This window comes from Lepisosteus oculatus, chromosome 8, assembly GCF_040954835.1.
Source record: "Lepisosteus oculatus isolate fLepOcu1 chromosome 8, fLepOcu1.hap2, whole genome shotgun sequence".
NCBI classification, from domain to species: Eukaryota; Metazoa; Chordata; class Actinopteri; order Semionotiformes; family Lepisosteidae; genus Lepisosteus; species Lepisosteus oculatus.
The window spans coordinates 39,449,639-39,466,744 of record NC_090703.1 but is presented as its reverse complement, the minus strand read 5'-3'; the positions used below and the strand labels follow the sequence as shown (position 1 = coordinate 39,466,744).

At 37.6% G+C, this 17,106-nt stretch overlaps 1 protein-coding gene across 4 annotated transcripts in view; it reads right to left on the bottom strand.

Annotated features, from left to right (window-relative positions):
* Nucleotides 1-17,106, bottom strand: part of dacha (dachshund a) — a 229,755-nt gene that overhangs the window by 80,301 nt on the left and 132,348 nt on the right. For all 4 annotated transcript variants that reach the window (XM_015351490.2, XM_015351491.2, XM_015351488.2 and 1 more), the window contains exon 3: nucleotides 10,131-10,262. In XM_015351490.2, coding sequence (XP_015206976.1) covers nucleotides 10,131-10,262 — 132 coding nt within the window. The remainder of the gene's footprint in view (nucleotides 1-10,130; nucleotides 10,263-17,106) is intronic.

Genomic DNA, 17,106 nt, shown 5'->3' with positions numbered 1-17,106 from the left:
TAAGTACCTGGATGGGAGACCTCCAGGGAAAAAATAAGGTTGCTTATTGAGGTGTTAGTGGGGCCAGCAGGGGGTGTGCACCTTGCAGTCTGTGTGCCACCTTCTATTTATCTGCAATAATTTCCTTTAATTAATTACAATTTCTATATGTTTTCTCCTTCCATTTTATTTTCCTTCACCAATTATATATTGTACGTCCAAGCTCTTTTTTATTACTTTCTCTTTTAAGTAAATCACTGAATGTTTCTTCTGCCTTTAGCCGTGTTCACTGGGTTGATAATAATTTTCATTTATTTTGCCTCTTATGTGTTATATTTATATGTCACATCAGGTTCTATTGCAGGTTCTGATTGGTAGACTTGGACTACATTATGCGGACTTTATAAACCCCCATATTGCTTCAGGCAACAGAGAAAAGACAAGGGTAACAGCAGGAGGCAAGACCACAGACTAATAAAGGTGCAATGACCATGCCTCAGAGAGACTCTATGAAAACCCTTACCCTCCTGAAGTCAACCAAGCACTAAATGTCATTATTATAACATTTTATGTGTAATTTTAATTTGTTCTCTAGTCTGCAGTAATTAAAAGACAACATTATTAATTCTGACTTGGGTCTCTGTCCTCTCTTTCAAACCTACATGAGAGAAATTAATCTTATAAAGGGAAAAGTATAAAGGATAAAAGGGTAAATTAGATTTTTTTTGTTTTACCCACAGTGTACTCTATAGCCACAGCGTAAAAAGAGACAAAAGATGATAATGCATTTTTTTTCCATGGGACCATATACAGAAAAAACAGAATAATTTATAGAAAGATGGCAGGAGAATCGAATTATCCTCCTAAATGACTGGCTTTGTGAGCTGGTCGGAATCAACCTGTTTTTCAATCCAAAAATCACACTTCAAATCCTTCTCATCTCCAATTTGGCTCCATGCAGCGCACAAGTGCCACACAATGCCAAAAAAAGATATCTGTCATTTGGCCAGAACTAATAATTCTATTCTGATTTTAGCAGAGGAGTAAGGAACATGGGCACAGAGTACAGCCCGAGCCTGTTTAGTGTACAGTACAGTACACGAGAGTACAGAACTGAGATGCCGCACAAGAGAGAATAATTCCTCCATTTCGAAAGACAAAAGGTGCCGTTATGCTGCAGCATATTCTTTTGGAGTTTCGCTTTACCTCACTGCTAATATCCATTGTTAAAACTTTATCATACTGCCCAAAGCTTTTTTTTAAAGCACCAACTGATTTTTCCATTTTGTCTAACAGAAACAATGAAGAGAGGAGGAGGCAAGGGGAAGGTTAATTATAGCAATCATCTGCAAAATGTTGATTGTAAAAGCCTGTTATTTTCAGCAGCGAGAAACATAAAACAAGAGAAAAGGAAGGAACATGCTTACTTCTCTATTCCATGGGCCTAAGAATTTAACAAAATTGGAGACAAATTAGTAGGGCATGCTCAATATCATGACAAAGTATGGCGTTCATTTCTTTTTACCCTTTCGTTGGCATAAAATGTGATTTGTTGTTCTACCTATAAAAGGAAACATAAGGTAGGGACAACTAAAATAAGAATACCCTGTCCCTTTCACTGAAAGGCATAGAATGTGTTTGATGGACAGTGCGACAGAGCAGCTGCAGGATGAAATGCAAAGAGTGTCAGGGAATGGGACTGTCAACCTACAAGATGCACAGAACCTCTGTAGTTAACAATGTCTGTCTCTTCTTCAGTGCTGCTGAATTCACCACAACCACAAACACATGGTTGGAACACAATGGAATTTTAAAATGCTGCTCTTTAATGAGTGAAGTGCTGTAACATACAGCATCTCTTTTTAATTTACTCCTTGGCACAACCATGCATCATCTGCACCAGACACACCACTTTACCAGTGATAATTCGGAATTATTTGGTCTTGGGCAGCTAATTAGGCACAACAAGTTTCCGGCACAACTGCTAAGTGACGAATATTCCCAGCGAGGTAATCAGATTTTGTTCCCGAGTTGTATTTCTTCAAAAGGCTGTGGTTAGTGTTTTTTATACCATTTACATTTTTTTCAAAGCTGTCATGCTGAAAGACCACAGCTTGTTCACTGCAAATAACCCCACTAATTCACTAAACCATGCCACTGATATCTCCTTCTTTAAATGAAATAACAAATGCTTACTATATCACCAGCTCGAAGCAACGTTTTTTTCTGAAAGTGTAGAGATCTTATTACTGCTGAATCAAGGGAACTTGTACAACCTTTTCAAAATGTAGTTATCTTATCTTAAGCGCTAAGGCCTTAAGGTTCAAAAAGGAACTCTCTAAACAAAGACAGACACATTTAACAGACATGTTCTTCTCCTAAGACATTTTTTGCCTGACCACCAGTGGTAGTCCAAAATAACGTTTTGGTGATGAATCATTTACTCAGTCTTTAAGTTTTCGTACCTTTTATCTAGCTGTAATGGTGTTAATATTTGGGCAGAAAGTTGCGTATCTAATTTATCGTTCTCACCCAATTTACCTAAGCCCAAATGTGCACAAAGAAGCAACCAAAAGTATTTAGTGAAGCCAACAGTGAGGAAGCAGGGAATGTCAATCATTCAGTTCTGCCATAGTGCAGTTTAAAGTATTACACATTTCTCTTGCCTTCCTAAAATCTCAGTTCGTTGCTTAAATATCCAGGAATCTGGCAAGACTGAACCTGAGCATTGCTGGGATGAGAGACCTCTAAGAAAGGATAGCTCCGGTAAGCGGTGTTAGTGGACCAATAGGTAGAACTGTTCTGTCTCCACCAGAATTTCCAAACCAATGCCACAGTATGGTGACCAGGGACCCTGTGCTTCATGAGATGCTGTAGTTTGTATCAGACAGTAAACTGAGGTCTTCAGAAGCTGTTAATTAAAGATCTTCTTTTTAAGTTGTTAAATTTTAGACTTGCCAATCGAAATTCTCCCTTTACCTCAAACGCTGCAGTAATTTCTCACTTCTTCACCTGATCTTCTATGTAGTGGGGCTCCTGACCAGAATGGCGACCATGGCTAACCAGGTAGATGCTGAGCATTAGAGGTAGATATATAAAGAGCTTTGTAATCCTTCAGAATGAAAAGCTCTGTACAACGCGCTATTCAACCTGTTATTGCTGCAGTCCCTACATTTTACTTTCACACTGAATGGCACAAATTCTTCACATCCAGTTGTTCACTGGGCTTATATAACAGAGGAATTCCCTTAATCCAAGAGTTTGTTTTGTCTTTATATTGCTCAAGACCAGTGCGTTAAGTTCATAATCCCTAATTCTTCTGTTTATGCAGTGTTCTTGTTCTTATGCAGTGTGTTGGATAAGGCAGTACTGATACGATCTCTGTAGGAGACTGATGAGCTTTTAAAAGATAGCTGAACAGACTGTAAAAACTGTATGGTTGCAGGTGAGTCACATGTCTTCCAGTATAACAGCAGGGCTTTTGAGAATTGTTATTAATAAAGTAATTTCCCAACCGACATGTCAGAAAGGTTTTGTCTTTTATTTAAGATACGACTGAAGGAGAATAAAATACTTACAAAAAAAAATTAAAAGCAATATCAAACATCATCCTTCGGATTAAACTTGTAAAAGCGTCATAAATAAATCAAAATGTACAGGCCTAGCAGTGTTTTATAAAAAAGAAATACACCGGCTTCAAAAAGGACTGGCTAAAAAAAAACTGCTGACCATGTAACAGTTAGTGATTCGTGGTGGGTGTCGAACACAAAAGGTTACACAATATGGATCTGTGCCTACACAGGCCTGTTAACTTCAGCAGTGGAAGTAAGAAGCACCTGCTTTTGCTAACTCTGCAATCATGGCCCTGACAGATTTCAGCGTTTTCTTAAATAATGCATGGAATTTTTCTTTTAACATGTCAGAGGAAAAATATTGGCTCTCCTTTTATGTCATTGGTGATACTGATTTTCCTTGACAGTGCTCCATTAAAGCAATGAGCTTTTCACTTCTCGGCTATTCTTCTGCTGCTCCTACTAGAGCCAGATGTGTTGGGCGTTTTTTATTTCCTTATTTTCTTTTATGGGATATGGGATATTTCAACAGTGTATTTATATTTTAAGACACCATTTCACAGAAGCCTTACGCTCACCACTTTTTATTTTGTACTTAAGGGATCTGACCTCCAGTAAATGAAAACATTTTCATTACAATAACACAAGCTGTGTAATCTGGCAAAAGTTGCATTAAGACCACCTGTTTGTAGCCCAGAGCAGCTGTAGGACCAAACATCTCTAGATATTTCAATAAAAATCTTAAAGGGGCCCTTTTGGGAAAATTAATGAAACTGTGCAAACAGGTGTCGCTAACTTGTCTGTAGATGAGTTGCAAGTGTCTGTGGTGAGATATACAGTACGTGGGGAAATTTCTTGTAAAGTTGCCAGCAGAGAACAAACCAAAGAAACCATTTTTTTCTGTCATGTAATGTTTTTGAAGACATTTTTTCCATCACGCACTGTTTTTCAGGAGACTACAAATTACAACTCATGTTTAAAGCTGACTGACTTTACCATCTGACATTTAACCAAGGACACCTCTCTGTCCATTGTGAGTGCTGGGGAACACAAACTCAACTCATAATAATAATACAACGTGAGTTATTATCATAGGGCACCTCCAGAAGACAGCAGGTAATGACATTGCTTGGTCTCAGATCCCCCAACAAGGGAAGACCACAAACCCGGGTAGCTGAAATGGAATGTGGAGACAGATGAACCTCAGAACTATATCTAAATGTTGGATTTATAGTGAAAATCCAGTTGTATTTACAATGTGAATTCCTCAGCACTTCTCACAAACAAAAGAGGGCTAAAAAAATGATATAAACAGCAAGATAACTTAAACGTGTTTCTTTCTTGATTAAAAAATGAAAAGGAGTTCTTTTGCGTGTTAACAGAATTAAACTCTATAAATCTGTATAATTTTACTCTATATAATATTATACTCCAACTTAAATGCTTTGTGCAAGAACTTACGTTTGCAATAGGTACCTAAATGTCCAAATCACAGCATTTAAGGTCAAATAAAATGAAACCAAATAGAATTAAGCCATAAAAGTATGTTTTAACCATTTTACATCCTTCTGATATACAGTTTATAAATGCATTTTGCAGGGAATGCAACACACTGTGAAATGTTCAAAAAAGAAGGAAGAATTTTGGAGTATTGTAAACAGCTTGAGTGTCATGATGACCAATGCTGTTGCCTCACAGCTCTTGCAACCTGGGTTTGATTGCAGATTAGAAAAGCCGTCTATGTGGAGTCTGCATGTTCTTCTTGCATTTTCCTCCAGGTCCTTTGGTTTCTTCCCACCACCCAAAGACATGTCTCATGTTTCCGGGATAGAGCTGCAGGTTGGTGTTTCTCTTTCCAGGAATAAACACCTTTCTGACAACGGATGAGCTTGCCCGAAATGACCTTGCTTCACTTTATTACCATGCCACAAAATATGAACCATATGACATATTCCACCAAATGTTTTTTTGGATACCTTGGAAGAAGTGAAATTAGGTATCAATTCAGTTTCTAGAGCAACATAAGAATATTTATTGAATTTGTTTCACTTTAGTCGGAAGTGTCTCCAGATACCTGGAGAAACCTAGTAGTACTGCCATAGACTATATAAAGTTTCTTCCAATGGACTAAAACATAAATAAAAAATGATTTATAAGCATTTTGTGCTTGTTTTTTTTAATCAATCTGACTAGTCCTAGACCTATAATCTTGGATTTGATTTTTCACAGCAGAAACATTAAAAATTGTCAGTTGAAAATCACATATTAGTCCTGAATGACAAAACCTAAAGATTTTACCAGTCTGCTTATGGGTTTCCTTCAGAGCTCTTTCCCTTATGTTTGGGAGTGGGGATTATGGACAAATTAATCATTCCAGAGAATCCCCCTATTGTACAGTACAAGATTAATTACTTGGATCACTGTGCAACAATTTAGACGATAAAGCTGTGATCTCTAAATCAGCATCCACACAGAAAGCATTAGAGGTTTTTTGGAGTTTACCAAGGTTCTCGTACTGAGCTTGCAAATGAGCAGATTGAAATCAAACCTTTATCTCCCTACTGGTCTGTTCAGATAATCAGAAGTTTGCAGCAAAATCTGCAACACAAAGAGATTAAAACTCCTTTGATTTTCTTTTCTCGTGGATTGAGTTAAACGCAATGTTGCAAAAATAGCTTTAACTCTAATCTTGTCTGGGGACTGCCCTGGTAGGAAAGCAGTGAAGGGTTAACGCAAAACAATTCTGTTGCTGTTTGATGAACTTGAAGGGCAATTACAAACGTTAGCATTCAATCCCTGCAGAAACCAATGTTGTTTTGTTTTACCAAACTGTTAGCACGCTTGTAAAAAATCTCAGAGTTGACAGAAAATGCGCAGTTCACTTTCTAATGAACAGAAACCCACTATTAATTTAAACCAGATCTGATGGCTTATCTCCCATCACCAAAAGAAAATAAAGAAAGTTCACACGTTATAGTAAAGTATCCTGACCTGTATGAAAACATTTTTTTTTTAATCAGAGAAAAAGCACACTGTCACACAAAACAAACTAGAACTATAACCTTTTACTCACTGCCATACATTAGGCAGAGAGCAGCACAAGTGGATTTGAGCTAAAACGTTTTTAGGCCCTAAAATGAGGTAAAATGATAGATAGGTGGAATGCACTCACACAGGCGATAAATCACAGCAAAACAACAACCACGACTATCTAGCCAACCGAAGCACAGTGCTTTCTGTTCACATGACAGTGCGTAGCCTCAGCCACATCAATCAACGACATGTCAGCTTTGCTTGTTGCTTGATGAAATATAATATAGGGAGGAGGAGTCTATGAGCCAGGTTTACTGAGCTTCACAGCAAGAGCGAGGTTCTCGTTTTGATGTTTTTGAGGTGTTTTAAGACAGCTGACACTGCAACAGCATGTTAAGAATTACAGCTAGATGCAGAACAATCAAACCTCATGTTTCATTATTCCCTCTCTGGCATCACGTTTGTTACAGTTACAGTAGCCCGCACCTGCCGATTGCATGATTAATCCCAGGGTTACAATAATTCCTGGGCCTTGTTTTGTTCTGGATGTACAGTATTTGTTAGGTATTATGTACTGAACAACTCAAAAACTCAGAAGCTTGCGGGCCTGGAGGTGGACTTGCTTTTATTATTTGATGCTTGAAGGCCTAGCCCTGTGCCAGGCTCAAATAAATATCCCCTATATCGCCCTTGCAGTGGCACCTTGGCTAATACCAGCTTGTGGGCGGGGTTCCAGTAGGTTCGTCCTCATAGCCAGGCCACCATCTCACTCAGCCAAGCAGGTTAAAGCCAAGTTGTACCAAAAATAAAGTTCATGCAATAAGCACCCAAGTACTTTACAGCCAGTCTGAAGCCACTGACTCATGTCCAAGTGTGAACAGCTGAAATGTAACCAGCATTAATGGTAAGGATGGGCTGAGACATTTTCTCCCAAATCTGCAGGATTAATAATTCTGTTTTCTTTTCAACTCCCATGAAAGCACCATTCATCAATTTTACATTAAAAAAAAGAAAGGGCAAATACAATTTTATTCCCAAAGGAAAGGTGGATAAATCTAATCGCTTTATACAATGTCTTTTGTTGGTTATAGTGTTTTCCTTTTAACTACTCTGGGACAGATCCTTCATATAACTTAAATGTGTTTTCAGACAAGAAACACGAGACCCAGGTCCTGTTTTGCAAAGCGTTAGTACTTACAGTAGGAGAGCCCAAGAGACAAATCACAGAATCTCAGTGCAATTTAATCTGTGTCTCTGAATCTCATAATATTGTCTCTCAGTTATTTTATTCAGTAGTTTCTCTTTAATTCAATGGTTTTGTTTTTTTAATGAAAAAGGCACTTCAACTTCTACCTCTACATCGAAACTGAGCCAATCAATAAAAACTATTAAGAAAAGATGGAAAAATAACTTCCTCTTGGTTCACAAACAACAGATGTCACACTTCTAAGTACTCTAAGAAACAGTGCATTTTTTTTCAAATGCAAATATGGGCAGAAAAGTAGGTCTGAAGTGAGTGCAATACTTGATATTTTCATATCTGAACATCATGTGGCTTATTCAGCAAAGAGACACCAGCAAAGAGACTGGTAATGATTACTGATGAACCATGAACCATAGCACTTGAAGTTGGATGGAAAACCGAAAGGCTATTTTATACTGTAAGAACATGCTTTAAATGTGATGTTTAAATTTACACTTAGTTTACACAGCTAAGAAGCTAGAAGGATCCCACTGGTGTCTTCTCTTGTTCAACCTTCCTTATGTTCTCGCACGCTTATGAAAAGGAATAATTTTGTTTACTCATTCATCAGACAATATTTGCTGACCACTGCGTTACCCAAGAAGTCCTGCAAACACTGCTCTGTGTCTTCTTCTGTGTGTTTCCTCCAATGTTCCTGCACTGCTTTTCTACCACCGCATATTGGATAAAAGTCAACTTTAGTCTAAAACGAAAGCATTTTATTCAAGTCACAATCACTGCAGTTCATAATTTATCCAAAAGAAAAGAGGTCTGACATCTTTGGATGTCAATTCTTTTTTACTGAAGAATCTAAGGAGATGCCATTTTAGTGAGACCAGTGAAAGATTAAATTAGTTATAATGGCCATTTTGCACTGTATGAGTAGCCTGCATTATTTCTAAACGACTCAGGATAGGTGTTTTTAGGAACGTGTCCTCTGTATCAATTAAGTGTTTGCCACATTGTCTGTCCTTTGCAGGCTTTGTCTAAACATTTTGAATTTGTAGTACATGGGGAGGATTCTTAATGTGCACTTCTTTTAATGCTCCTTTTATCATTTTCAAGCTCACGCTCCCACAAAATCAGAAACAGGTTTTAAAAGATAACACAAAAAAAACCCCAATAAAATGAGGTTTCTGTCATCTCCTAAACTGAATGGCCCTGTACCAGGGCTGTTAGTCACAAAGCAATCTAAATGCACAGTCAGGTCGTAGCTATTAAGGAGGCTATTAGCCTCAATAAAACATATCTAAGCAAAGGGACACATAGCCAGAACCAATTACCTGGAATCACTCCTAACTAGGATGATAGAGTGAGACAAGCCATGAGTGATTTATAACTAAACAATCCCGTTTCTAAATAAACTGTTCATTCTGATTTAGCTTCTGTAAATGGTATAAGATCTCTTGTGTGTGATTCCCAAAGCCACCAGCAGAAATACTTCCTAATACATTGCACTGCATACAGTATGCGCAAATGGTGTTAATATTATAGCTTGCATAGACACTTGTATTTTCCATTTACACTCAGAAAAGAAAGCGAGCGAATTTACTCAAGGAGAAACACTGTCTCTGGCTCACAGCCGATACATACAGTAGCTGTGAGTTTTTTGAAGAGTGGTCAGTGTTATGCAGATGTCAATGTGGGTCATGTGAAGTAAAAAAGCACTGTGGCTGTCAATTCAATAATTAATTAGGTATTTTAGCAGACAGCTACCCTTCTGGAGAATATTTAAACACCTACATGAATGCGAAACCTCATGACAGGACAGATGTGCAGATATAATGGCGAATACAAAACTTTTATCTCAATGAAGGAGGACTAAACTGGCCTCCACTGAATTAAAATCAAATCAATGAACAGAGGGATGAGAAAGGTGGAGGCCCAGATTTTCACAGACAGGGGCTTTTTAAATCACTTGCAGGGTAGAACACATTCATTATATAGAGATCCCTGAAAAAGCAAGTCAAGTGTCTGCGGCCAGTAGTGTAAATGGTTGAAAAGATGAGAGAACAGAAAAAAAAAGTTGACCGGACCAAAAGTATTAGACCTGGGCCATGAGAACAAACTAAAAGATGTGGTAAATACCTTTCCGTGCAGCCCTGGAATGAAGGGCCCAATAACATATAATAAAACCCCCTAAATAACAATAGGGGGTGACCAGTTTTAATCAATAACACGCTCAGTCCATGTTATTGCCAGTCTCTTCAATAAGCTCCCGTCACTATCACTGTCCCTTTAAAGTCCAGAGACCGAGGACGATCCACCCATGTGATGACGATGAGTTAGGACTCTCCTCTTACCTGCATTGGAGTTGAGCTCCTCGTTCTCTGACTCCGTGCCATTCTGGCTGCCTGTGCCATGCAGGTTGTTCATGGCCATCAGTTTCATCTTCTGGAGCTTCATTGCCTCAGCCATGGCAGCGGCTGTGAGACCTGCAAGACAAAATGGTGAAAGAAAAGCTGTGGTGAAATCCAAGAGGCGTCTGAGGTCCTGCCTCGCCTGCCGGCTTTTTCGTTTCAGTGGAGCAATGCCGTGAGCGCTGAAGCCCTAAAGGACCTGAGCTTGAAACCCACATAAGGCTCAGAACAGCAGCTGCATTACAAGAGCATTAATGCATTAAACAGCAAATTAGTTAAAGCTGAGCCAGCACACAGTCCAGTGAAGTCTGAGTAGCTGGCATCAGTGGTTAACCCCTTCTCCCTTCAAGTGCATGTTGAAATAATGCCTGGTCACATTCCTGCAGGTGTTCCAAAGTCATTTGCTCCAAGTCTTTGAATGTCTTGCGCACAGTTAATTCAAGTAAGAGATAAGCAGAGGTAGGTAGGTGCTTGGCATATTGGTGAAAGGGCTTTGTCTTGTTCTTGCTAGGTTTTGTATTTTGCATCTTTTGTTTTGTTTAAGTGAAAGCAATAAACTGAGATTTTGCTCACAAAAAACTCTGAATTGTGTCAAAAATAAAGCTGCTCTTTTTTAAAGATTTTCTTTATTTATGTTGGGCAATTCAAGACCTGCTGCAATGCTTATAGGTTCCATTGTACGGGGATATAAAATATATTTTAAATATGGATCTTTTATATATATACCGTTTTCCACTGAGGAGTAAGTCCAAATCTGTTGCTGTCCACATATGGACAGCTGTGAAAAACATGAAGGTAATACAACAGGCATAAGCCGGGAAACCACCTTACTCAGACAATACTTTGTGCTATCCTTTTTTTAAAAACTCCAGCGACAGGAAAACTGCTGAAGAAAAAAAAAAACCTCTGCTGAATTATGCAGCGAGAAAAAAAAACAACACTATGGATTTCTCATTAAGCAAACCTTGCAATAAATTAAAAAAAACATTTGTAGCACGTCTTGTTATATTCACTTGGGTTTTTAAACAAATTCCAACTTTCAGAAAATAAATGGACCAAAATCATTAAACAAAGAAGGTCCATTTACATAACAAAAGACCTGTAAATGCAGGATAATTGCACTTTATTTTTCAGATGTTCGCTGATGTTTTATGTTTCAGATGTTCGCTGTCGGCAAGCAACACGTACAAGGAAAACAGGAAGAGTGAGGGATATTGGAAGTTCTTCTTCGGCTTAGAAGTTCAGTTTGTGCCCCAGCACTGACCAGTTGAACAGAGAGAAAGCAATATTTCAGTGCCAAAGGATAAGCCCCAGCAGCATCAAACACAGCAACGTAGCTCCTTGCATATGCTTTAAATCATTTGAAACTGAGCTGGAGAATGTTAAACACAGACAAGCAAGACAGAACACGAAAACAAACCAGAAAACTGTGGCATAAGTGATGGCACTTTTCTTTCAGAGGGCACAAGTAGCCAGTTTTTCAGCCATGGTCCTGGGGAACTCTGTGTCTGCAGTTCCATATCTTTGTTTTCTTACGCTGACCTCTGAGTTACTTAACAAAACTCCTTATTAAATGAATCGCTTTCCTGACGTCTAATTGTTTTTCAGGAGTTTTCTGGGTACCTGCGAAATTTTCACGTCTGACTTGAAATCTCTGGCTTTTAGAAGAACCTTTAATTAAACAAGTAATTAGTTCAATTAAGAATTCAATTAAGTAACTGTGAGCTCAGCTGGAATTAAAAGGAGAAAGTTTTTTTAAACCCCATTCTAGTACATTAAAAGAACCAAGAAAAAGCAAAGTATGGTGCTGTATAGCCAATGCTTTCTTGTCATCACTACATTACTTTAGATTAAGGCTTGGCACAGCGAATAATTTTTACTATCGATATGCTATTTGTAAACAAAACAATAATGCGTATGCAGTGACAATTAGTAAACCATAAAATCTACATCCTAATGTAGCATTTCTATGAAATGACTAAATGAATTCCAGTGATTGAAGTACATGATTATGAATGAAAGAAATGAAAAGCTAGATTTAGTCTTTATCAGACACAGAGCATTAAATCAAATTAGAAAGGTATCATAGAAGTGCGTTGCTCATAAAAACTCTCCTGACTTCAAATATTCACAAAAAACTGATGCAGAGGTTTGAATACCAATACATAAGATGCTCAGCTCTGTCATTTTAAAATTAGAAAAAATACTTTTACAGTTTAAAAGGTCAGTTTCATAAAATGTGACGTGTATTTAAAATTATATTCTGTCATTTAAAATCTCAGTAAAATGACTTCAAGCCTACATAAAAAGTTTTGGTGTGTTCCACTGCTGAACTATTCTTTTTCAGAAAATGACCATTTGTGTTCTTTGTTAAAAAATCGAGTTATGTTTTTTTTTTCTCTTCATTCACAGGTGTCAGAAAGGAAGTGTGGCGCATTCGGCCACATTTACTATAGTGAAATCAAAGAACAAAATCTGTAAATTATTAGAATTAAATAAAAAAAACTAAGCCCCCCAGACATAGAAAAGGTTAATTCTATTTTTATGCATCCCAGTTACTTCTGATCAAGCCCAGGGAAACAGGGAAAAAATGCTCTCAATAGCTACATTTACACAAACTGTCACAATGATTGATTCATTTTATTATGAGTTAATTTTGTTGCTTAATCCCACAGTCTGTCAGCAATGGGACTGCTGTGCACTTGAAAAAGAGACCCAAGCTTATTACTGCAAACGGCAATAAGTGTCACCGTTAAACTAGAAGAACAAAACACACCTACGTATACGCAATTGCCAAGAGCACTTTTCTATGGGAAACAAATCTATCTGTACAAGGCCCTTCTCTTTGAAGTCCTCTTCCTTTTACAGGATTCTGCTTTTAAAACTGAAGTCTCATTGAATGTCTAAGAGCTTTCATATTGTAACTCTTAAGGATCAAACCAGGGAAACAGAATTAAAAATAATAACAATAAATTAGCTGTTATTCATACAGTGCCTTTCAATGCAATCAAGGATGAAAAGATACTCTGCGGAAATATCGCAACCATTTATGCCACATTTACAAGTGTATATATATAAATCAATTTTCATCAGCTACATAATTTCATAGCTACAAATTTCAAAAGCTACATAAAAGAGCAATTTAAACAGCACATAATAGCATGGTCTTATAGCACCAAGGTTTGAAAAAGAAAATAGGAACACTATAACACATCTGAGGCCATTTTGTTACTTTCAAGGTTTTTTGATGGTTTTCTTTTGGTGAGTTAACAAAATAAATGACCACGTTATGTAGGTCGGCAATACAGATCAGTAGTTAAGTAATATCTGAAAACGTACTGCAGTAGCAGTAACATTTCTGAAAGAGAGCCTGATTTTGAAATGGATAGAGTCCGTGTGAAAAAATTCTAGTTAATTGCAGGTTTTACTCTAGTATAAGCACAAAACATTGGAGTGGCAAATCATGGGAAAAGCAGGGTCTTACACAGAGATGTAAAATCCCAGGCAATGAATCAGGAGTAGAGACTATGGGCATTGTACATAAGGTAACAACATTAAAATAGAACAGTGAAGTCATAAAGAGCTGACCAAGTTGACTATAGTTACCTCTTGAAAGAGTAAACAAAAATTCACTGAAGATAAGCTCAACTCCACACCTTTTCAGTCATAAAATGCTCTTATGATAAATTGTGGATCAATTGACTATTCCTAACCAAACAAGGTAGATGAACCATACAGCCTACTCTAGAGTGCAACCTTTCTTATGTCTTTATTTTCTCATCTTTTTTCAAGCTTTGTTAAGACCTAACTGGTTCTCATTCAAGCTTTAGTTCCCCGGTAGGCATTCTCTTCTCAATCCCAAGACAAATACCAAATCCCAGGCTCTTCTACATTTCCTAAATGTTAGTATCATTATGCTGACACAGAAAATCTTCTGAATTCACCAGCAGCAGTTGCATGTTATTCGATTCTTACAAACCCAAAATCCGTTTTGGAAAAAAAAAAGATTAAAAAAAAACTGTTTCCAACAGCTGTCTTCCCTTTTACTTGCCCATGAGTTCTACAGAGTTCATCAAAGACTGCAAAAGTACTGCACTTAAGGCTGCTGAACAAGAACAGACTACAAAAAAGAGGAAAGATATAAGCAAGCATTGAAAATAACCCAGCTATTCCCAGTCCTAACCTCGGCCTTATACAGTAAAGGAAGAGTTTAGTGAAACCTGCAGAACTGTTTTAATTGCAGTTGGCTGCCGGCCATAAATTCCCAGAAGATACCGAAAAGTTAGTTTGACGGAAAAAGTTTACAGTCCCCTTTGAAGACAAGCAACAATCTGAACCACTTACAGATTTCTCTAGAGGTATAAAACAGATTTTAATTAATCTTTGTGACAAATAAAAACAACAATAATAAAAACTTATTTTTTTTACCTCTTATTAAATCGTTAATACATCTCCGTATTGCAAATGTTATTTTGCTCATTGCTATTACTCATAATCGCTGAAAAGGGATATATTTCCATGTGCTTTTAAAGTTCTTGTGTATCTTTGCTTTTCCTTTATTAATTTTATACTAACCATTACACAATGGAACTGGTAACTAATGATACTGTACATATGCTTTCTGCATTACCTCAGGGTAGTTGATAAAGCATCCAACCATCCTAAGAATATTGTCACTGTCAATAAATTTATATACATTATAAATGCAGAGATACAACTATGACATTAATATGTATAATGTCCCGAATTATACTTATAAACAGAAAGTATATCATTACATTATTTACATAGATTTAGAAAAAAACAGAGCAAGATGCAGAGTCTAACCAGACGTCATGCAGAAGGCTGATATTTATCCCTTGGCCACGGAATAGCTCTATAGAAAAGGAGTCTGCTCTGAGTGACAAGAGTGCTTTTTTTCCTTCAGCAGGACTGTGTGTGAACTTCTACCTTTAAATGGTACAAAAAGGTACTTTTTCAGGCTTTAGCAAGAGGAGTGAAACAAGCACGCACAAAAACAGAGCATTCAAACTAAAACAAAGAGCTGGTCTCTGGTGTTCTACTTTCACATCTTGATTAATTGTGAGAGTAACTAAGTTATTAGCAGCTAATTTATTTCTGCAAAAAGTAGAGGATAAACTTACAGAAGTTTTCAGTCTGTAGAAAAGAATCTAGTCACCCAGTGGTATTTAACACATTTCTATTGACCCGAGGGGATAGATTTTTTTCCAGTTAAGAGGCTCTGAAGGATGCCTCTGTTTGGTTCTTGTCACTGACATAAAAGTGATTGTACCATTACAGACGACTTCCATCACATAGAGCAGACAGTCCTATTTGCTCCTGAACCTTCAGGAGCATAAAACATACACAATGGTGTCACTGTCTCTGCAAGATTTTTTATAAAGGTGCTGGTTTTTTAAGAGACCAAGATCAAAAAGCAATGGTAATTGATGTTTGAGTAAAGTCCTGACCTAAGGAAATGGAACACTGGAGATGAAAGAGGAGTTATAGTGGCAGTTTCACCAGGCCGGCCAAATAGATTGCGTATTGTTTAGTTTTCATATAATACTTCAATTGCAGCTAATACTGGCCATATTTAAAGTTTGCTGGCCTGTGACTCAACATTTTGGTTTTCTCTGCGGGTTACAGAAAGGGGATTTCTATGAAAAAAACAGATTATTTTACGAGCCCTCCAAGCCAAATCACAAATTGCCTTAACCTTTTTGTTACTGGATTACTCAACCTGATATGACATAACAGTCAAAGAGAAGATTCTGTCTCTGAATGGCTGATCTAACAGTCTCCATAGTGATTTGAGATGGGATCTGCTCCTTGTTTTGGTTACATTACTATGATAGATTACTCCAATAACTACATTTTATTTATATCGTTGTTCTATTTTATGACTATACTGTTAGTTTTCAAAGTAAGGAACCCCTAAATAAAGCAGTCAGCTAAATAATAAATACAAGCATTCCTAAATCTATTCATGTATTAGCATGTCTCTGCTGCCATTCTCATTCCAAGAAAGATTTTTTTCAGACAAAACTTTCAACTATATTGAAATGTCAGAAATAAATAAGAATTAAACAGAATGTTTAGTCTTTCCGGAGTCCCACAGCTTCCACCCTTAAGGGCTCTCCTGGTTTTCCTTCCACTTGAACTCTGAGTGACTTCACTGCGCCTGTTCTCCTCCTAATCCAGCCCTTTCCTCCAGGACTGCAGCAGGTAAGGTCTTCAAAAAGCTCGACCGTCCCTGGTGAGCGGCAGAGTTCAGTAATGCCAACAGCATTCCAGTCAAATTTAATACAACCAAAGACTCTTAATCTAATTTCATTTAGCAGTTTTCACGCCATGACAGTGACTCTGATCTTCCCCTTCATTTGTGTTCGCATTCGGCACTTTGTGTCACACGACACGGTGGCTCCAATGTTTTTCATACACTTGGACAGACTTGTTTCAATGTTACATTGCAACTTTCAGTTACTGTACATTGCACCACGGGTACAAATTTGAAGCCAACTCCATTTCCTGTATGAATAAGTTGTGATGTATCCTTAGTTTTATTATGTTATGGTAATCCCCAGTAATGTCACTACTTGTGTTGAACAGCAAAGAACTCTGCACAGCAGCTGATATTCCCTTTTAGCACCGAACTGCTTAGTGAGTTGTACTTAATACTTACTTAGTAGTACTTAATTATTGACTCACTTACTATAAATGAACACTGTTACCAGACCTCCTGCCATTGCGCAGCTCCAGTTACTCGTGAATCTTTTAGGACAGTAGGACCCTGTTGCCAACAATGAACCTTATCACCTCACACAGGTGCAACACATACTGTACAATGGAAGCTACCTGAAATTAGACAAAACTCAGCCTTTCTGGGATCTGCTGTCTGTGCTGTGTGCTGCTGTCC